This window comes from Diplodia seriata (genome assembly GCF_021436955.1).
Source record: "Diplodia seriata strain FDS-637 chromosome Unknown scaffold_10, whole genome shotgun sequence".
In the NCBI taxonomy this organism is placed as follows: domain Eukaryota; kingdom Fungi; phylum Ascomycota; class Dothideomycetes; order Botryosphaeriales; family Botryosphaeriaceae; genus Diplodia; species Diplodia seriata.
In genome coordinates this window covers 1,447,147-1,467,688 of record NW_027117317.1, presented here as the reverse complement: position 1 = coordinate 1,467,688, position 20,542 = coordinate 1,447,147, and the positions used below count along the sequence as shown (strand labels likewise).

The 20,542-nt window shown below is 59.3% G+C and overlaps 7 protein-coding genes across 7 annotated transcripts; 4 read left to right on the top strand and 3 right to left on the bottom strand.

Annotated features, from left to right (window-relative positions):
• Window positions 1-1,430: 1,430 nt before the first annotated feature.
• Window positions 1,431-2,009, top strand: SLS55_009646 (uncharacterized protein; the record flags this gene model as incomplete). The annotated part of the gene is made up of 2 exons (XM_066781042.1): window positions 1,431-1,741; window positions 1,835-2,009. 2 exons carry the CDS (start codon window positions 1,431-1,433, stop codon window positions 2,007-2,009), a joined length of 486 nt encoding a protein of 161 aa, XP_066628988.1.
• A 1,290-nt stretch (window positions 2,010-3,299) lies between these two features.
• SLS55_009645 (uncharacterized protein) lies at window positions 3,300-3,830 on the bottom strand (the record flags this gene model as incomplete). The annotated part of the gene is made up of 4 exons (XM_066781041.1): window positions 3,300-3,441; window positions 3,611-3,653; window positions 3,714-3,753; window positions 3,825-3,830. The coding sequence occupies 4 exons, from the start codon at window positions 3,828-3,830 to the stop codon at window positions 3,300-3,302; spliced, it is 231 nt and encodes a 76-aa protein (XP_066628987.1).
• An 846-nt stretch (window positions 3,831-4,676) lies between these two features.
• PYK1 (Pyruvate kinase) lies at window positions 4,677-6,648 on the top strand (the record flags this gene model as incomplete). Its single annotated transcript, XM_066781040.1, has 8 exons — window positions 4,677-4,797; window positions 4,862-4,906; window positions 4,958-5,004; window positions 5,059-5,139; window positions 5,200-5,321; window positions 5,377-6,210; window positions 6,262-6,343; window positions 6,397-6,648. The coding sequence occupies 8 exons, from the start codon at window positions 4,677-4,679 to the stop codon at window positions 6,646-6,648; spliced, it is 1,584 nt and encodes a 527-aa protein (XP_066628986.1).
• A 1,607-nt stretch (window positions 6,649-8,255) lies between these two features.
• Window positions 8,256-9,685, bottom strand: FAT1 (long-chain fatty acid transporter fat1; the record flags this gene model as incomplete). Its single annotated transcript, XM_066781039.1, has 2 exons — window positions 8,256-9,443; window positions 9,680-9,685. 2 exons carry the CDS (start codon window positions 9,683-9,685, stop codon window positions 8,256-8,258), a joined length of 1,194 nt encoding a protein of 397 aa, XP_066628985.1.
• A 2,208-nt stretch (window positions 9,686-11,893) lies between these two features.
• SLS55_009642 (uncharacterized protein) lies at window positions 11,894-13,703 on the bottom strand (the record flags this gene model as incomplete). Its single annotated transcript, XM_066781038.1, has 2 exons — window positions 11,894-13,038; window positions 13,118-13,703. The coding sequence occupies 2 exons, from the start codon at window positions 13,701-13,703 to the stop codon at window positions 11,894-11,896; spliced, it is 1,731 nt and encodes a 576-aa protein (XP_066628984.1).
• Window positions 13,704-15,305: 1,602 nt separating this feature from the next.
• On the top strand, window positions 15,306-16,049 carry PRX1_2 (peroxiredoxin 1; the record flags this gene model as incomplete). Its single annotated transcript, XM_066781037.1, has 2 exons — window positions 15,306-15,652; window positions 15,707-16,049. 2 exons carry the CDS (start codon window positions 15,306-15,308, stop codon window positions 16,047-16,049), a joined length of 690 nt encoding a protein of 229 aa, XP_066628983.1.
• A 1,689-nt stretch (window positions 16,050-17,738) lies between these two features.
• Window positions 17,739-20,438, top strand: SLS55_009640 (uncharacterized protein; the record flags this gene model as incomplete). The annotated part of the gene is made up of 1 exon (XM_066781036.1): window positions 17,739-20,438. The coding sequence occupies one exon, from the start codon at window positions 17,739-17,741 to the stop codon at window positions 20,436-20,438; it is 2,700 nt and encodes an 899-aa protein (XP_066628982.1).
• Between the last annotated feature and the right edge of the window lie 104 nt (window positions 20,439-20,542).

Below are 20,542 nucleotides of genomic sequence, written 5' to 3'. Positions count from 1 at the left end.
TTGTCGGGCAGTTTGCCGAATCGTGTGGGACGAAAGCGTCTGCGGTCGTCGTCACCGTCGGCGTCTCCGGGACCGGTGTCCAAGAAGCCGTCGTTGAGGCCTGGTAATGGCAGCGTCGCGGGGCGGGGGAGGAAGGAGAAGGATAAGGACGAGAGGGTGTGGCGGCTACGGCACCGCGTGCTTCTCGTGAGTTCGTCGAATTGCAGGTCTCCGACCGAGGCCATGGCTTCGTTGGCGAAAGAGAGTTTCGCAGAGGCAGGAAGGTGGCTGTATGAGGATGGGCGAGATGCAATGGCACGTGAAGTCAATGCTTTGGACGAGAAACGCCGGAGGATGGAGCGGGGGAAGGAGGGTAGACGTAGATAGATGACACGGGCGGAAGGTGATCACCAATCAAACAAAGAAATTATGAGACCCACCATTTGGTTTTTTGTTTGCCTAGTATATTTAAACACTTAACTGCGTGGATTGTGATTTGTATGGATGGGTCTTATGGCGTCGTGATAATCGCGAGCCGTGTCCCATTGGTGTAGTAATGGTGACTAGGAACTAGGCAGCCCGAGGGCATCAGGAGAGCATGGAAGAAGTCATCACAAACTAGGTCTCGTTAGGCGCTCGACCGACTGAAACAGCTGAAGGTGGTGACTGTACATGCAGATTCCCTGGCAACTCTCCTTTATTATCAGCCACTGTATCGGAGGAAGTCTCCGCCACCCAGCAACAGGTAGCCATGATGGCTGCAATGTTCCAGATCATGTCGCCTTAGCACATTTTGCTCATGGTATTTCGACAACTGCCAGAAAATGCAATAGCTGAGACTTCTTATCACCACATAATAGCTCACTTTTCCTGTGGTACCATGTTGATGAAAAGCGAGGCCCAGACGTGTTGCATCGAGGTTGAGCAGGCAACGGCTCTGCGTCGGTTGAGTGTTGAAGGAATATATGGCAGCGCTAGGTTTCTTTCTCTTTGTTCACCTATTCCACTTTTAAACCTTCAGGCTGTAGAGAGATAAGACAAACCAGAAACTTGAAAGACGCGGAGACGTACAAACGGGAATGATCTGCGAGTTCCGATGGTCCATCCAAAGTGAACGATCTAAAAAAACCTGCGGATAGGGTATATTCATATCCACTCGAAAGTCAGCTACCACATGCCATATTGTGCTGAATGAAAGAACGAGTGCAAACCTATCGTACTTATGTAAAAGATGGATAAGTGGGTGCGGCCATGCAAGCCAGCTTACCAAGCAAGCTGGCATACCCCGCATAAGGCACGCTGACGTCTCCACCATCTCCGAACCATGCATAATAAACCACAAAACCCGCGCCGCGGGGCACGTATCAACCGCGCGCGCTCACCCCATTCCCAGCTTCCGCACGCGTCCATACGCACTTCCCAACGCACCAATCACCCTACACTGCAGCACCATGCCCGAACTCACCGGAAACCCGAACCAGCACCCGGTCTCCGAATTCGCCCAAGGCATGTCCGGCCACTGCCTCTGCGGCAGCATCCGCGTCACCATCAACGACGGCGAGCTCTTCACCAAGCGCCGCGGGCACCTCTGCCACTGCGCCAACTGCCGCAAGGTCGCCGGGAGCTACGTCGCGGCCAACCTGATCATCGACGCGGACAAGGTGACGGTCGAGGACCGCGACGGCACGCTGAAGGAGTTCGTCGACACGCAGACCGGGAGCGGGCAGCCGCTCGGGAGGTGGTTCTGCGGTACTTGTGGGAAGTGAGTAGTAGTGTGATCGTTTTTGGCTGCTGCGGCGTGAGGGGGAAAAAGGCCGATTGCTGATTTCGTTTTTTCGCTTTCGACAACCTACAGCCCGATAAGGTCCGTTGTTCCATCGAGGAAGGGGAAGGTCATTCTCAAGATGGGCATTTTCCCCCGGATTCCGGCGCCTGAGTGCGAGAGTTTCGCCTTGCACCGCCATGACTGGCAAGGTGTTCATGAAGGTGTTGATCAATACAAGATCAAAATCTTCGACGAGAAGATGTAGCCCGTCCATGTGATTGAAAGGTGGGAGTTCGATGCAAAATAGGACCTTGGTTATTCGAGGCGTGTATATCGTTCTACAATGCGTAGTACGGGAGTAAGAAAAAAAGGCTGGAATATACCATAGTGGCATAGTCGATAGCCAAAGTCTCCTATCTGGACACCGTAAAGCCACCTCAGAGGAAACTGTCAGGTTCCGACAAAATGGTGCTATCGTTCGAAATACGGTCTCCGGTAGATCGGGCACTGGTTAGTGTCTGCGTCGTTTCTGGGCATTTTCCGCTCAGAGATTCAATCCAAGCCTTGCTCATTATCATTTTGACTCGCACGTCCTCCATTATTAGCCCGAGGGTACGTGAACAATGTGAACCGTAAATTTCGGTGGTTGAGCATGGCGGTCGGATGGTGTGGAAGCACAGCACGACCACCCTGCCCGCGACATCACCAAGCTCTTTTCCCATTATTTCATCTCCACAACAGACCAGATTAATTATCCAAGCTCCTTCGCGGTCAAAGTCTTGTACAGTGCTTCGCCCTTTGTCCTAGAAGACGACAGGCTGAAGCTTGCCATCGCGTTGTTCACCCGTCGCTGCACCCCAAATAGCTTATCACGGCGGGATCCATACCCTCCACAATGAACTCCAACGGAAAAGGTCACCCAGGGACCAGCGGACCAGTATCAAGGGCATGCACCGCGTCGACAAGCGAACGTCGACCACACTGCGCCTTGGCGATTATCTGGATAACGAGGACGACGAACACCAGAACGTCGAACATGTACCGATCTTAGCCCAAACGGCAGAGTCTCCATCCTAGACGTCGAGATTTGAGACGTTGTTAGGTCTCTCAGCAGAGTCTGAACAATACGAATCGCGGTCGCCTAATCTGAAGCGCGACGTGGCGGAACAACATGCGTAGCCGCGATAACCTGATAACAACGATCTGGCTTGCATTAGCAGTATAGCAGATGCGCATTGGGGGTTTTTCTTGGAACTCGAAGGCCGGTATGACATATGAATTTGTCCATGCACTGCCTGGAAGTCCACAAAGAACCGTAGAGGTATAGTCGCCTAGAAACGCCCCCATCCCCATTCCCATAGCATTCCCGCAAGAGTGGAATTTTCGCCCTGTTCCGCTCGATCTGGCGCTCCGCGGCTGGACATTTCGCCCACCGCCCACCGTGTCGGAGCGTTTGTGGCCTAGAACATATACATGCCTTGATCCTCTCGCCCAAAAGTATCCTTCTCGTATGCGCGCGTTCGAAAAGGACGGCTGGATGCGGGGGGTACGTCGTTTACCGCTTGCGCTCGAAGTAGCCGGAGGAGCTCATGAGGGCGACGCCCTGGTCCATGACAACCTCGCCAACCCAAAGGTAGTTGTCAAGCCACTTCTTCACATTCTCCGACTCGCTGATGGTCTCGGATTTGACACTAGGCCTGCGAGACCCCGGAAGAAGCGGGCAAACGTTAGCCACGAACTGGTTGCACGTCGGCGCTGGGCGCTGTGGTGGTTGCTGAAAAGCGAGAGGCGAAAAGGGTGAAGGGGTTGTGCGGACAATGCTCGGACAGTCAGGCCAGGGCAGGCGGGAAGGGATGGAAGGCATACGTGAGGCCGGTGGAGCGCTTGACGCCAGCCAGGAAGGCAGAAACTGGCAAGCACGGTTAGAGAATAATGAAGGGCCGGTAACGGGCGGTACGGGATTGCGCACAGAGGACGGCGTCGAAGGCGTAGTGGGTCAGTCGTCCGAACTGATGTGATGGTGGTGAGCAAGGCGGAGCGTCATGTCAGCTGGTGGAGTGACGGGAGTTGAGCGACTTACGACCATGGTGGCGACGGGCTGCTTTGAGCGTGGAGCCTGAGGTTATTGCACGGAGGTGAGGCGGGTAGCGCAAGGGTCTCGCAGCGATCGAGAGCGGCTTTGTACTGGTGTTTTGGCCTGCGTCGGCGGCTGATCAGCGAGGCGTGATGTGCAGGCGACTCGCGGCTGTCGGCTGCGACGGGTGCCTGACGGGGCGAGGCTGGCGGTGCACGCGCACGTGCGCGCCGGCGGCCCGTTCAAGGCAGAGCTGGGCGGCGAGCGGCGACGCGGAGCACCACTGCGACAGCCAAGAGCCTCAGCGCCGCAGCTGCAGCGACTGACAGGCGTGGGCGGGCTGGCGTGCACGCCGGGCTGGCTGGCGGGCGGCAAGCGATTGGCTGTCAAAAGGGCCGTCTTATCGAGTTTCGGTGTGTAACGCCAGGGCGCGGCGGGATGAGCTCTGCCCACTTACTCAATCAGTAGACGTAGCGGGATGGTGGGGTCGTTGGAGCTCGCAGTCAGACGGCCAACAGGCGGCTGGCCCAAGGTGGTCAACAAAAAATAAATTGCCAGCCCTCCAGCCTGCGCGGCCCTCAAAACCGCCTCGCTCGCCTCTTCACGCAGATCACGACTCATCCGCCTGCCTCCACTGCACGCCCGAAGCCCATTGCGCCAGCTTCGTGCAAAATCCGGTGAGTTTTGTTGGCCCGCCGCCCTTCCGCCGCCGCGCGCCCACCTCCGACGCGGAGCTGTCCCCTCAGCATATTTCTTCTGCGCCGCCGCCGCCGCAACTCCGCTCTGACACCCACCTCTCTCAACACCAGCCCTCCCACCCCCTCAGACCCTTTTACGCCCCCGCGTCCCTCAGCACTCATGGCCAACGCCCTCGACCACCTGGCCTCCGGCCGCACGCGCACCGAGTGGTTGTCGCAGCTCAACACCGAGTACCGCCCGGCCAAGAACTACCGCCGCACCTCCATCATCGGCACCATTGGTAAGTCCTCGTTGCGCCCGACCCCCGCCATGCGAATCTCCGTGCTGACCTTGCTCCAATCCAGGCCCCAAGACCAACTCCGCCGAGAAGATCAACCTGCTCCGCAGGGGTGCGTCCACAACTACCCCGTTGCCTCCGTGACTCTGCTGACAGCTCCCAGCTGGCCTGAACATTGTTCGCATGAACTTTTCCCACGGCTCGTATGAGGTTCGTCCGCCCCGAAAACGGACTCCCACGGGTTCTGGCTAACAGCTTCTTCAGTACCACCAGTCTGTGATCGACCACGCCCGCGAGGCTGCGGCCACCCAGGCCGGCCGTCCCCTGGCCATTGCCCTCGACACCGTACGAATTCCCACTCGTCGCACATTGTGTAACCTTTGCTGACCCGGCTGTGAATTACAGAAAGGTCCTGAGATCCGTACCGGCAACACTGTTGGCGACGCGGACCTGCCCATCGGCGCCGGCGATGAGATCATCGTCACCACCGAGGACGAGTATGCCACCAAGTCGGACAACAAGAAGATGTAAGAGCTCCCGTCCACGCTTTAGCAGAGGCCAATCTGACCCGGTATGCAACAGGTACGTCGACTACAAGAACATCACCAAGGTCATTGAGGTCGGCCGCACCATCTACGTCGACGACGGCATTCTCTCGTTCACCGTCCTTGAGATCCTCGACGACAAGAACCTGAGGTGTAAGTGCGAGAACAACGGCAAGATCTCCTCCAAGAAGGGTGTCAACCTTCCCAAGACCGACATCGACCTCCCCGCTTTGTCCGAGAAGGACAAGGCCGATCTGAGGTTCGGTGTCAAGAACGGCGTCGACATGGTCTTTGCCTCGTTCATTCGCCGCGGCAGCGACATCAAGGCCATCCGTGAGGTCCTCGGCGACGATGGCAAGGAGATCCAGATCATTGCCAAGATCGAGAACCAGCAGGGTGTCAACAACTTCGACGAGATTCTCAAGGAGACCGACGGTGTCATGGTCGCCCGTGGTGACCTTGGTATCGAGATTCCCCCCTCGCAGGTCTTCATCGCCCAGAAGATGATGATCACCAAGTGCAACATTGCCGGCAAGCCCGTCGTCTGCGCTACCCAGATGCTCGAGTCCATGACCTACAACCCGCGCCCGACCCGTGCTGAGGTCAGCGACGTTGGTAACGCCGTCCTGGACGGTGCCGACTGCGTCATGTTGTCGGGTGAGACCGCCAAGGGTAACTACCCTGAGGAGGCCGTTAAGATGATGCACGAGACCTGCCTGCTCGCCGAGGTTGCCATTCCCTACGTCAGCGCCTTTGACGAGCTGAGGAAGCTTGCTCCTGTCCCTGTCCCTACCACCGAGACCTGCGCTATGGCCGCTGTCAGCGCTTCTCTTGAGCAGAATGCCGGTGCTATCCTTGTCCTGACCACCAGGTAAGCTCAACTCTAATGCATTCCCCATGCTCTGCTAACTTCGTTTTACAGTGGTAACACCGCTCGTCTGATTGCCAAGTACCGCCCCGTCTGCCCCATCATCATGGTTACCCGCAACGACGCTGCTTCGAGGGTAAGTTGATCTTCATCTATATGCAGAGTCCCACCGTCTAACGCATTCCGCAGTACTCTCACCTGTACCGTGGCGTGTACCCCTTCCACTTCAACGAGGAGAAGCCCGACTTCAAGACGGCTGCTTGGCAGGAGGATGTCGACCGCCGCCTGAAGTGGGGTATCATGAACGCCATCAAGCTTGGTGTTCTCAACCGTGGCGACGCCGTCGTCTGCGTCCAGGGCTGGCGTGGCGGCATGGGCCACACCAACACTCTCCGCATCGTCCCCGCCGAGGAGGACCTTGGTCTTGACCAGGATGCGTAAGTGAGCAGCAAAGTTTTGATATCCGATCGATTTGACTACGGCGTAGAGGATGGTCAATTCTGAGGGCCTTTCGCGCGCATATGCTGGAATGAGGAAAACATGCAATGGTATTTGGCGAAGCCACGGCATTAGTAAAATGATAGACGGAACGGGTTTTTTTTCTGGTATTCTGGGGGTGACGTTGGTCCGGCCGGCCCCTTGGTTCATGTCTTTACGTCAATGGAACAAATTCTTAAGTCCAAACCGTATCCTTGCATGCTGTGATGTTCAAACGTGTTACGGTAGCCCTGGCACACTTGAATTCAGGATCAGGTTCGGAAAGCAGTCTGAGCTACATTGGCAGCTGGGACGGTTGCTGCCAGTCGTCTGTCGCTACCTAAATCTGCGCTTTCCATGGCCGCGACTTCTCTTCTGCCCCCCTGTACCCAGCAAGATCTTCTTCTCGGACGCTTCGCTCAATCTCAATCTTGCCGCTCTCCTCTCAGTGCATCTGCTTCTACCCACTGTTCGTCGTAATCCTCCCAGCAGCTTTCAAACTTGTTCGCAGCTTTGGCAACGCGATCTGCGATGGATCAAGCATCCCCTGACGAGTAGTATGAGCTTCCGCCCTCCGTGGCACTTCACAGGCTGACATTTCATCGTAGCGCCAAGTTGATGGCATGTCTCGACTCCGACAACGTTACTGCGGCTCTGAAGCAGCAGATTGCGTCCGGGCCTCGGGGCCACCAGTTTCGTGCCCTGAAGTCCAAGAAAAAGACCAATTATGTCAAGCACCTATTCAGACGGCTTCGCCGAGAGCGACAACACTCTATTGCACATAAGCCGCCAGCTGCTGTGTCGCCCGGCGATGTCGACAACCAACACTCTGATGCACACAAGTCGCCAGCCGCTATGTCGCCCGGCGATGTCGACAACCGACACTCTGTTGAACACAAGCCGCCAGTCGCTATGTCGCCCGGAAATGTCGACAACCAACACTCTGATGCACACAAGTCGCCAGCCGCTGTGTCGCCCGGCGATGTTGACAACCAACACTCTGATGCACACAGGCCGCCAGCCGCTATGTCGCCCGGAAATGTCGACAACCAACACTCTGTTGCACACAAGCCGCTGGCCGCTATGTCGCCCGGCGCAACTAGGGACCCGGCTACTTAGTCCGCAGGGACCTTAGCGGAGTCATTCGGAGACCACGCTTTGAATTGGGTATGTTGAGCCAAAGCGAATATCATGAGGTGACGATCTAACACGTACAGCGTACACACCATGTCGTATCATCCCTCCCCTTTTGTCGGGCAAAAGAAAAAAAAAAAGATGTCCACCCCACCTTTCTTCCCCGCCTCAGTCGGGTACGCCATGGTAATCGGGCTCGGCGCCGCCTTTTAGCACGACTAGTATGTTTTCTTCCTGTTGTTGTTGTTGTTGTTGTTGTTGTTTTCTTGTTCGTTTGGGGGGGTTTTCCGGGAGAGAGAGAGGTATGTATAGGTAAAGCTGACTGACAGTTGGAGGGGAGTCGAGCGTTCCTGCATAAATACATTAGGTTTGTCCCGTATCTACTTCTACAATCCCGTACGACCACGCCAATAAAGGAATCTAGCTTTCCTCCTCCATCACAGCTTCACACCACCCCCCTGTATCCTTTCATAATCCTTCTTCCCCAACCTCTCGTACCGCCCGTCTCTGAGCCAATACATACGGTCCCCCGCCGCCTCCACGACGTCGGGATCGATGCCGTCCCTCTGCAGCAGGTGCTTCTGCGGCTTGTTCGTGCCCGTCACGGCCAGCGCCGACGTCTTGACGCGGACGAACAGCGGCACCGCATACCTAGGCAGCACCCTGGCAGCGGCCTCGGCCAAGCGCGCCAACAGCCGTGCTGCTTTCACTTCCTCATCATCGCCACCATCGCCACCACCACCATCGTTCCCAACCACCACGGCCGCGCACCCGGCCCGCCCCTCCTGTCCCCGCACCAGCACGCCGTACACGACGAGCTCGCGCAGCATGCCGTCGTCGTCATTGTCGTCATGGCACGCGTCGGCCAGCAGCGCCGCGACCTCGGCCGTGCTCACGTTCTCGCCCTTCCAGCGAAACGTGTCTCCCAGGCGATCGACAAAGTGCCAGCAACGGCGACCCTCGGCATCATCGCGCCTCAGCACGTCGCCGGTCGCGAACCACGCGTCGCCAGCCTCGAAAACGCCGCGGAGCACCTTGGCGCTCGACGCGCGCTCGTCGCCGAAGTAGCCCTGGAAGCGGCGGCAGACGTCGTTCGGGTCGAGCTTGAACAGCAACTCGCCGGGGGCACCCGGCGAGACGCGGACGCAGCGGTTGGTCGAAGGGTCGCGCAGCGCGGCGCCGGTCGAAGGGTCGACGGCGACGCAGGCGGCGAAGCGCGACCACAGCAGCGCGTCGGACAGCCAGCCGGCGCGGCCGACGGCGCCCGCGGCGAAGCCGTTGCGGGACTTGTTCCACATGCCCCCCGGCCCCTCGGTCGCGGCGTAGAACTCGGCGACGGTGCGGATGGCGAAGCGCGAGGTCACGCGCCGCCACACGTCGGGCCGCAGCCCGTTGCCGAAGATGGTGTGCACGCGGTGCGAGGTGTCGAGGTGGGCGTCGGGAGGGGTCGCGAGGAGGTAGCGCAGCGTTTCGCCGACGTATTGGAGGTGCGTGGCGCGCGTGGCGTGCAGTTCGGGGAGCAGGCGGCGCGCGGAGAAGCGGCGGCCGAGGGCGAGGGGGGTGCGGGCGAAGAGGGAGGAGAGGAGGGCGAGGAGGGAGGCGGAGGTGTGGTAGAGGGGCATGCACTGTTTGGGGGGAGGAGGGGAAGGTCAGTTTTGTGGTGGTGGTGGTGAGGAAGTGTAACTACTACTGACCGTGTACAGCACATCCCCCTTCTTCAGCGGCAGCCACTTGGCCACAAACGTCGCCGCCGCCCGCAACTTCGCCCAGCTCACCACCGCCGGCTTCGGCATGCCCGTCGTGCCGCTCGTGTAGATCAAAATGCCCATGTCATGCAGCTTCCCTCCGCAACCACCACCACCACCATCATCCACCCCAGACGTCACCTCCTCCCCCTCCTCCTCCTCCTCCTCCTCCTCCTCCTCCTCCCTCTCCACCACCCCCTCCAACGCCCGTCCAAACCTCACGACAGCCACGCTCTCCCCCTCTCCCCCCAAACCCCCTTTCCTCAACGCCGCCACCACCTCCCCGCCATCCACATACTTACCATCCTCGCCGTCATCCTCGACCAACACGACCCGCGCCGTCGACACGGCGATGCAGTGCAGCAGCGCCGCGCCGCGCAGGTGGCAGTTGATAAACGCCGGCACCGCGCCCAGCGCCCACACGGCGAACCACGCCGTCACGAAGCGCGCGCCGTTGGCCATGTCGAGGGCGACGACGTCGCCGCGGCGGACGCGGTGGCGGCGGCGCAGGTGGGCGGCGTGGCGGCGCGCGGCGCGGTGGAGGGAGGCGTAGGTGTGGGGGGTGAGTGTTATTTTGGAGGAGGAGGAGGGTTGTGTTGTTGTTGTGGCATCGCTTTTGGTGTGGTGCTGTTGTTGTTGTTGTTGTTGTTGTTGTTGCGGGGGATCGTCGTCGTCGTCGTCGTGGCTCGGTATCAGCAGGAACACTTCGTCGGCGGTCGCGCGCGAGAGGGCGAGCGCTTCCAGCTCGTGGAAGGGCGAGAGTTGCCCGCGGCGCTCGGCGCGGATGGCGGCGTAGCCCGCGTGCCCGTATGCGCGCAGGAGCGAGATGTCGTAGCCCAGCCCGAGGCGGGCGTCCAGGTAGGCGGTGGCGGCGAGCGTGCCCGCGGCTGCGGCGGCGGCGGTTACGGGGAGGAGGGGGACTGTTTGTTTTGCGAAGGACGTACGGGTGGAGGTTAGGACTTTGGTGGTGTGATGGGGGGCAGGCAGGATTTGGTGGAATTGGGATTTGGGGAGGAGGACGGACGTGGCATTGCTTTGAGGTGCTGAATATTACAATATCGGTATATGATTGCTGAGACTGGCGCGCGGGCGCGCGGAGTATATGTCGCGCGGTGGTGAAGGGATTGAGGTTGGGACGTGTGGGACAAAGATTATATTGCTAGTATCATAATTGGACGTATGGGAAGTATAAGCAGTAGGCGCGGTGCAGGTGGCAAGTCATGGTACAGAAGAGAAATCATAAAATAGGCAACCGGCCGTAAATGTAGTTGGGGAAAGGGCAGAGTCCGGAGGCGAGAATGAATAAAAGAGTGAAGAGCAATCAGCCGGCGCGGATGCTGGGAGGGCAGGGGTCCATTGGGGCAAAACAAGCGAGAGCAAGACGGGATCTCAGAGGACGACTTGTGCTCTGTTGGGCGGATGTTTGGACAGGGCGGAGAATGGGGGGAGGAGGTGGTCCCAAGAAGCGAGAAGTGGAGAGGGTGTGCGACTCGCAGCAGAAGAGGACGCGGCGGACGCGCTCTGTCTGGCGCCTTGAGCCGAGGCTGCTTCGCTTACCCCTGTCGCCCCAAGCTGCCGGCCGGCCTTGACAGTTGGCTGCTGCTCGCCCTAAGCCCTACCGGAGCGAAATTTGGGCTGGCTGCACTCCGATCGGGATCCCTGGATATGCAATTGGCTGGCAGCGAAATCAAATGTGTACGAGAGATGCGCATGCCGTGCAAACGGACCCAGCGCCGGCAACCGTCTTCTTTCTGACTGGCTCTGTTCCACCAAGAGAGGGACGGACACGGCTCGTCGGCCGGATCAATCGGCCGGCCGGCAGAGGAGGCCGAAAGGCAGAGCATGGTTTGGCGATAGATGGATGGGTCCGATGTCTGGGTCTCGTCAATCGGCCGGTACACCATCTCTTTGTTGTCGTCAATAGCTTGCGCTTCGGGATTGAGCCTATCTATTCTTCTATTATTATACCACTCAAACTGTCGCCCATTGCGTCGCAGGAACCGAATGTGGATGTCTGCGCCAATCTGCTTTTTTTTCTCTGCTCCCTATCAGTCTCTCCGGCGTTGCGGCCAAGCCCAGTAGTCTCGTGCTGGTGAAACAAGCTCATGCAGCCCGCAAGCAATCAGACTTACAATCCGAAATCTTCTCATCATGCTTGACCCGAATACTCAGGCCCCGTCCGTTCGGCAGCTCAGCCCCGCATTTCTCGTTCTGGAAATTGTCCGAGATGGAGCACTACCATCAGCCGCGCACGCCCTCATCTCCGCCCCGAACATTAAACCCATCAACTATACCAATGCTTTTTTTCGTTATCATGCTTCGCTCTTTTCTCAGTCCTTCATGATTTCGCTGGCAAATTTGCTCCTCCTGCGGATGCGTGGGCCGTAAAAGACAAGGACCCAAGGCACAATCGTGAGCACGGCGCCGATGCCGCCGAGCAAGCTGGATGCGCCGCCGTACGTCAGCTTGCGATACATCTGGGTGGTGATGAGCGGGAACGCGCCGCCCAGCATGTTGCGGCAGAACGACTGTGCGGCAAGCGCGGAGCTCGCATAGCGGTGGTAGACGTCGGCAAGGTAGTTGAAAGTGGCAAGGTCTGCAAGCATGGTCAGTACGGAAGCCAACGGGGTAGTGTCAGATGCTGTCATACAGATGGAGAAGATGCCAACCGTGGCCAGGCCGATGGCAATGGTTGGGACTATCCAGTGGATGGAGCTTGCTGACGTCCAGCCGAACATGAAAAGGCCGATGGGCATGAGCGCGCTCTCGATGCAAGCAAAGTAAAGGCGGCCTTCGGGGTTGTCGAGAAGCTTTCCTTTGCGGCGAGCCCAGTTTTCTTGGAAGACGCTGAGCAGGACGGCAAAGATGGCGAAAAGGACCATCACTGCAAAGATGGAATTGGCTTGGCCGAGGGACATGTTGTGTCGGGTCTCGAACACGAGAGGAATGGCGCCAAGGGTGAGGTAGAGGATAGCCCAGCTGAATGAGACCCAGAGCGAGAAGAAGAATACGACCGGCTCCGTGAGCAGGAGATGGAATGGCCGGTACAGCGAGATGGTGATCATAGTCATGAGATCAGCCCGTTCCTCGTCTGACTTGACTTTCCATCTGATCCGTTGGGACACCTTTTTCTGGGCATCCGACTCGGAAGGCATATCGAAGTTGAAGTAGCCTGCTTCTTCCCGAGCTTCGTACCACTTGTTCAGTGTTTGCGCCTTGCGGCTCAGCAAAACGCTTCCACGTGTCTCCTTGAAGCAAATGCATATGACAACCATCATCACGGCGTCAACGATTGTCTGGATGTAGAAGATCCATCGCCAGTTTATGTATTCCGCAATCCAGCCGCATGTTAGAGGCCCGAGTCCTGTACCGAGCAATGCGGCGCCGGAGAACATGGCCATGGGAGTGTTGCGATCTGCGGCATGATAGATGTCACTGACGACACCGCCGACCATGGTGGAGAAGGTGCTTCCGCCTAGGCCATGTTAGCATGGTTTTCCAGTATCCCGAGCACGTTGACATGAGGATGGCCGTATAATCGAGGACCGACGTACCTATACCTGCAAAGAACCGGGAGATGAGCATTCCGCCATAAAGTCGAGTGACGGCACAGCATAGCTGGCAGATGACGAAGAGAATGCCGCAGGCCAAGAAGACTGGTTTCCGGCCGTTGATCTCCGAGAAAGGCGCCAGGGCCATGGGGGCGACGGCAAAGCCGCAGGTGAAGATGGTGATGCCGACGAGACAAGCAACTCGGCTCACATGCCACTCTTCCGACATCTGGCCTACGCCGGGGCTGTAGGAGCCTGCCGTAAAGGCCGTCATGGCGGTGGCGATGCATGATAACCAGAGGATGATGGACTTGCGTTTAGGCGACCAGTCAAAGGGGTTCCCATACTTCTTGAGGTTCGGACACTCCGGTGGGGGCGCAGCGCCGGCGTGGGGAGGCTGAAGACTTGAAGGGTGGGGCAGGTCGGTCTCGAAGGTGAGGTAGTGCCACACAATGGGGGAATCCGAGGTGCCGTCCAAGGTGCTTCTTCTGGACGTCTTGTCCTTCTCGGCCTCCGTTATTTCCGCGGCATTTCCGAGGTCGAGGACGGAGGATGACGAACGAGGCAACTCGATCTCGGGGCTCGCCATGATTGCGGGGGCAACACCGCTGGCCGAGGGTCCTCAACAACGTACGCGGGAGGCGGGAGAGAAAAGCTGGAGAAGCAGAGGGGGGAAGAGCCACTGCGGGCAAGGGGACCCAGGATTAAAAGAAAATGGAGCCATCTGCGTAGGACGGAATGAAAAGAGACCCACCGGGCGGAGAAGTCACTACTGGTGCCGCAGCGGCAGCGGGCGACGGGTAGCGGTCTGAAAACATGTGCTTATTCCCAGACGTAGGGCGCGGCTGATCTGCTACTCCAACTGCCCCGATCGGCAACCGGTCGTCTGGGAGGATGCAAACGCCTGCCGAAATGGCGGTCCACCCTAGGCGCACCATGACGGCATCTCTGATGGTGTCGGCCTTAGTGATAAGAGGCACTCCAAACGGAGATGGATCCGGCCGGGGTGAGGCCCAGGGCGTAGCAGGGGAATCCGGGACCCCGACCGTCCTGCATCCCTTGGTCGATAAGATCCGTCTCCATCTCGCATGGGCGGAAGCACCCGCCGAATTAGAGTGATGACTGCAATGGTGGCTCTTATTCCCGGCGGCGAAGCGAGAGCAAGCGCGGGGCATGGGCCAGCCCGCGCCGCAGCGCAAGCTCGCGCAACCTAATTCGACCGCAACACGTGGGCGGATACGTGATGGTTGAAGTTAAGTTGGACTTTGGCGTGTTCTGAAAGCGACGAGACCGATGAGCGAGTCCGTCCCGGCTCTGTGCTGCGCAAGAGCATGTAGAATTGCTGTAGGCCTGAATCTCCGGCTACTACTAGGTGCTGGCGGCTCTTCGTGGCGACGGGAACGCGCGGCGTCAACCGCGGAGAAGGACAGTCAGGCGCGAAACGCCTCGTCATCTGCACCGCGAGAACGCTGCATCGTCAGGAGGTGACAATGGGCGTGCGGCAGCCTGCCTCGACTCGACAAAGGACACGCCTCCAACTTGGAGCTGGCTTCGGAAAAAGGGCTGGCGGTGATTGGCTGAGCTAATTGCGAGGAGAATTCGGGGGTTTGGGGCTGAATATTTGGGGAAACGCCCGGGCGGCTAGCGTAGCTATGTATATGACAAAGCCAGCGCCAGCGTCAAAGCTGTCCGACACCGCAGCGAGCGAGCCCAGGACTCCCGGAATCGCAGCACGCGGCTCTTATCCGGCCGTCCATCCGCCCCAGCGCTCACAGCATTTCGCAGCACCTTTGCGCGATGCTGATCCTGCCGCCTTTCCTATACCAAGACTTAGCTCCCCCGCGGCGCAGCGCTGGGCGGAGGCGGTCGCCCGTCGCCACAATGCCATTGGCTTGCGCTGCGCCGGCAGAACGAAAGCATTCAAGCACGCAATCGCAGCCTTGCCGCATCCAGTAATGCTGAGGGCTGCAGATGGCATTATTCATCCGATTTTTCGCATCATTCCACCATTGAAGCTGTGCCCCGCCATCCTACAAATACCCCGCGCTTCAATCTGCGTGAGCCCAGTCCTCTGCACCCCTCGCAAACCTCTCTGTGCCCCAATTCCTGTCACCTCGTCCAAAGGTACTTCGTCTCGGCCCCGCATTGCCCCTCCACCAAGCTGACGGAGCTGCTCCATAGACCTATCATCATGTCCACCGACCGCGCCGAGCCCCTCCGCCTGGGCAGCATCGCCCCCAACTTCAAGGCCGACACCACCGCCGGCCCCATTGACTTCCACGAGTTCATTGGCGACAGCTGGGTCATCCTCTTCTCGCACCCCGAGGACTACACCCCCGTGTGCACCACCGAGCTCGGTGCCTTCGCCAAGCTCGAGCCCGAGTTCACCAAGCGCGGCGTCAAGCTGATTGGTCTCTCGGCCAACACCATCGAGAGCCATGGCGGCTGGATCGCCGACATCAACGAGGTCACCGGCAGCAACCTGACCTTCCCCATCATCGGCGACAAGGAGCGCAAGGTTGCCCTTGCCTACGACATGTAAGTGGCCGGAACGCCCCGGCACGGCGGCGCAGGAGGCTGACGCGAGCACAGGCTCGACCACCAGGACGCGACCAACGTCGACTCCAAGGGCATTGCCTTCACCATCCGCTCCGTCTTCGTCATCGACCCCAAGAAGACGATCCGCACCATCCTCTCCTACCCCGCCTCGACCGGCCGCAACACGGCCGAGGTGCTGCGCATCGTCGACTCGCTCCAGACGGGCGACAAGAACAAGGTCACCACCCCGATCAACTGGGTGCCCGGCGACGACGTCATCGTCCACCCGACGGTCAAGACCGAGGATGCGCAGAAGATCTACCCCAACCTGAAGATCGTCAAGCCGTACCTGAGGTTCACGCCGCTGCCCAAGGAGCAGACCAGCGCGAACGTGTAAGCGGAGGATGCCCGAGGCCGGCGCGCGTGGCCGGCGCCGCGCGCGACGGGACATAGGGCTGAGACAAAAGCGGTGAAATGTGTTCCATAGTCTAGACGAGCAGGCGGTGACGGGCGCTGCCCGCGGCGCCGCCAGATACCCAACGAGATGAATGCAAGCAAGCAGTAGAAATGAGTACCTGCGTCTGCGTGATTGCCCGGTGCGCCGTGCGCGGCTGCGGTCTCAGGCGATCGCTGCGGTCTCACGGCCTGAAGATGCGGGCTGTCAGTCGTTTGCGCGGCCAACGGCGGTGCAGCTCTGTGCAATGGCACCCACGCTGAGGAAAGCCGGCGGCGGTGTGACCCATCGGCCGGCGGCCCCTCCGCGCAGCACTGGCTTTGTTGCGCGGCTAAGCATCGCGGCGGCGGCGGGACTCCTTGCAGCAGCGGGGTCCTAGCGCGGCCAGGCTTGGCTTGCGATTTGCAGGGCCCAACCCCAAGAACGACGGCCGCGAACCTCCCGTGCGCCCCGTCTGTACTCTCCTTCGGCTCCCAGGCACAACTCACCCCCCAAGCCCGCAGTCTCTGCTCCCTCCAGCGTCCTCGCCCGCGCAGTACCACCGCCCTAGCGCTGCCTGCCCGCCTGCGCGCCCGCGCCCTGCCCGCAGCCCTCAGGTAAGGCGCCTCCTTGTGTTCCATGCAGCCCGCACCCAACCCCCCATGCTGCACCGATGCGGCCGCCAAAATTTCAACCAACACCGCGGGCCTGCAGCCCGCCGTCCATGCGCCCGCCAAATTTGTCTAAGACAGCCCTCGGCACCAGGCGCCAGTCACACAGCCGAGCCCTGCCCATGTCAAGCAAGCGGCCGCCGCGCTCCCGTTGACGCAAGATCACGCTGCTGCTGGCCGAGACCTCGTCCACCGCAGCTGCGATGACCTAACAGTGCGTTGAAACTGTCATGTCCATACCGAGGCGGCGTGACCATGCCGCCAAAGTCGAGGGAGCGCGGCTCTCCCCTCCCCCTTCGCTGGATATCCCCATCTTCCTCCCCGCCAGCTACCAAGACCTGGTTTCTGACGGTCGATCACCGCGCTGACCATGAGTCCCCTAGGAGTCTTCAACTTCCCCAAGGAGCCGCCCGCGGACCTCTCTCCCACCCCGGTTTCGCCGCCTTTTCTGTCGTGGAGGAGGCCCAGATCCCCCCGGGCTCCGCCTCCGCTGCAGCACCCTGACCAGAGGGAGCGCAAGGCCTCTGCAAGCTCTCAGTCCTCGGCCGGTCGCGCCAATTCCGCATCTTCGGGGTCGTCCAAGGCTCCTTTTCAGCCGTTCTGCCCAATCCCGGTCTCTGCAGGTCCAGGTCCCCGCCCGAAGCACATTCCGATTGTTATTCCCCGCTATGTTCCAATAGAGCTTCCGGACAGCCCGCGCAAATCTCTGGAAAGCCCGTCAGCGAAGACTCCGACTAGCACCATCCCTGATTTTCCCTTGCCTGGTCGAAAATTATCTGTCGATCCTGTCCCGCTCAAGCCGAGGCATGTTGCTATTGTGATCCCATCCTGGGCGCAGCCGGTTCAAACTCTACCCGATTCACCTTTACAGACTCCAAGCGATTGTCTCTCCACCTTCTCTCACGATTTGGCAAGGATTGAAGCCATCTCTCCACTTCGGATCGCCTCTAAACATCCTCCAGACGACAGGGGCACCAACACGATGGACTCTCAACCGTCTCCATCCCACCAGTTCCCGGAGCAGCCGCTCAGGACCAATTCCAGTGCTTTTCTGACCCGCAGCGTCAACAGCAGCAGCACGAGTCTGTCGAAGATGGGTAGGGACGAAGATGCCGGCCCTTCTTCGGCCGCAAGGACGCCAGGTCTGACTCCCATGATGACTGCTGGTCTCGGCACTCCTTCTCAATCGACATCTGGCCTGTCCGGTCTGGTCTGCAACGTTCACCGGACAACCGGCCGTGAGCCTCACCCGCTAGTGGGCGCAACCACCACCGTCCTTGGAGACAAGCTTTACGTGTTTGGCGGGAGAAGATTATCCAGGACACGCCCGCAGCTTACGAACGACCTCTATGAGTTGGATCTTGTCCGTCGGCACTGGACGAAGCTGCAGACTCAGGGCGACGTACCCCCACCACGATATTTTCACAGTGTCTGTTCGCTCGGGGACACCAAGCTTGTCTGCTATGGCGGCATGTCCCCCGCCACCCTCCCGAATGGCCAACCGACAGCGCCGAATCAAGCCCAAGACAACCAGCCGGAGGTCGTTGTCATGTCCGATATACACATTTACGACGTTAACACGCGCATGTGGATGAAGATCGACACGTCGGACTCTCCGCAGGGTCGTTATGCGCACTGCGCTGCCATCCTGCCCTCCTCGGCCGTCTTCGCGTCGTCTGGCGCCACCCTTTCTGCTATTCACCACAACCCTGCCTCTGCCAACCAGCCCAATGCTGGCTCGATCGGCATCGACCTGGACGGTACCGGCGGCGCGGAGATGGTGGTCGTAGGTGGGCAGGACAGCGCGAACCACTACATTGAACAGATAAGCGTCTTCAATTTGAGAAGTCTCAAGTGGATCGCAACAAACACGCTAGGCCGGAGTTGTGGTGCTTACAGGAGTGTGGTCGCACCGCTTACGACAATGCCTGCGTCATCCATTGGAGCCGGCGGAAGGAAGGGCGAGACTCCGGCCGAAGACGATCAGGATCCCGAGAACAACGGCTCTTCGATGCTGATTTACTCAAATTACAATTTCTTGGACGTCAAGCTCGAGCTGCAGATTAGGCTGCCGGACGGAACCTTGACGGAGAAGCCCATGAATGGCACCTTCTCGCCGCCAGGCCTGCGATTCCCCAACGGAGGCGTCATTGCGAATCACTTTGTTGTGAGCGGTACTTTCCTAACTTCGTCCAAGCAGGAGTATGCCCTTTGGGCGCTGGATCTACGGAATCTTACGTGGAGTCGAATCGATGCCGGCGGTAGCATTTTTAGTCAAGGAAGTTGGAACCGAGGCGTACTTTGGAGCAGGCGCAATACCTTTGTCATTCTGGGGAATCGGAAGCGAAGCCTGGTGGAAGACTACAACCATCGAAGGATCAACTTTTCAAACATTTGCATGGTGGAGCTGGAGGCTTTTGGGCTCTACGACAACCCTCGGCGGACCATGCCAACATCCGGATATCTCTCTGTGAGCTCTCCAGGCATGATGCAGAATGCATCGGATTTGGCAAGCGGAGGCCGGTCACTCTCGCCGGCCGCAGAAGAGTTGGGAGCGATGGCGCTAGGACTACGGGAGCTTGCCGACATGGAACTCTTGGCTATTGGAGGCGAGCGCATTCCTGTCAACTCACACCTTGTGGCGAAACGATGGGGCCCTTACTTCAACCAGCTCTTACGCGAGGGAGCGTTCGCATCGGACCCGAGTTCATCGGACGCTGCTACACTGAGACCCTCGACAGGCTCCCATGCATGGCGTAACTCGAGTATTACCATCACACCAAGCATCAGGACGACTAGCACGGCCGCCGCGCACAGCACGGCCTCCACCGTTACACCTTTCGATCCTCCAAACGCCGAAAATCCAAACCCGACATCCCGTCCACGCACCCTTTACCTGCCACACACTCATCTCACCCTACAGGCCCTCGCCCATTATCTCTACACCTCTTCCCTTCCTCCGCCGAACTCAACCTTGTGCACGCCACAAATCTTGTGCTCGTTGCTTCAGCTCGCTCGCCCTTACCGTATCGATGGTCTCTTGGAAGCTGTCATCGAGCGTCTTCACCTGCGTCTCGACGGACGGAATACGGCGGCCATCTTCAACGCTGCAGCAATGGCAGCTGGAGGAGGGGATTCGGTTACTTTCTTCAACGGCACAACGGCGGGTCTTCCCTCGGCCGAGACGCTCGCGAAGGTGCAATCGGAACGCTCGGACGGCCTTGGAGGAGATTTGCGCCCATCAGCATCGTCGAACAGCTTGGCATCAAGCTTCGCATCCACGCAGCGCACCGGCAGCGTCGCCCAGGGCGCGGACTCTGGCGTCGACGACCACCTCAAGCAGCTCCGGCTCAACACGGACGTCTCATCTTCAGCCTCGCTGGCGGATGACGAGCAGAGCGTGCGGAGCGCGTCGACCGAGACCAGCCAATCCGATCTCGGTAGCGTTACCGGCGGGCCCGGCGAGAACGAGGTCTGGGCCGGCGAGATCAGCGCGGTCGTGGGTCTCCAGAAGAGAGGGCTGCGCGGACTCATGGAAGGCCGCAGGATCAGAGAGATGGGAAGGACCAGCGGAAGAGAAGGCACAAGCATCGGCACGGGTTTGCCTAGCGCCACGGAAGATACCCTCTCGTCGGGCAGAGTGGGGTTGGGCATCGCGCCTGAGAGAGGTTTGGTCGGATGAGCATACGAAGCCTCGGGGACGGGACGTCTTTTCTTTTTCTTTTTTTTTTGGTTTCGTCATCTTCGAACCGGAGCCTCAGGAGAAGCGTGTTTCTAGAGACTGGC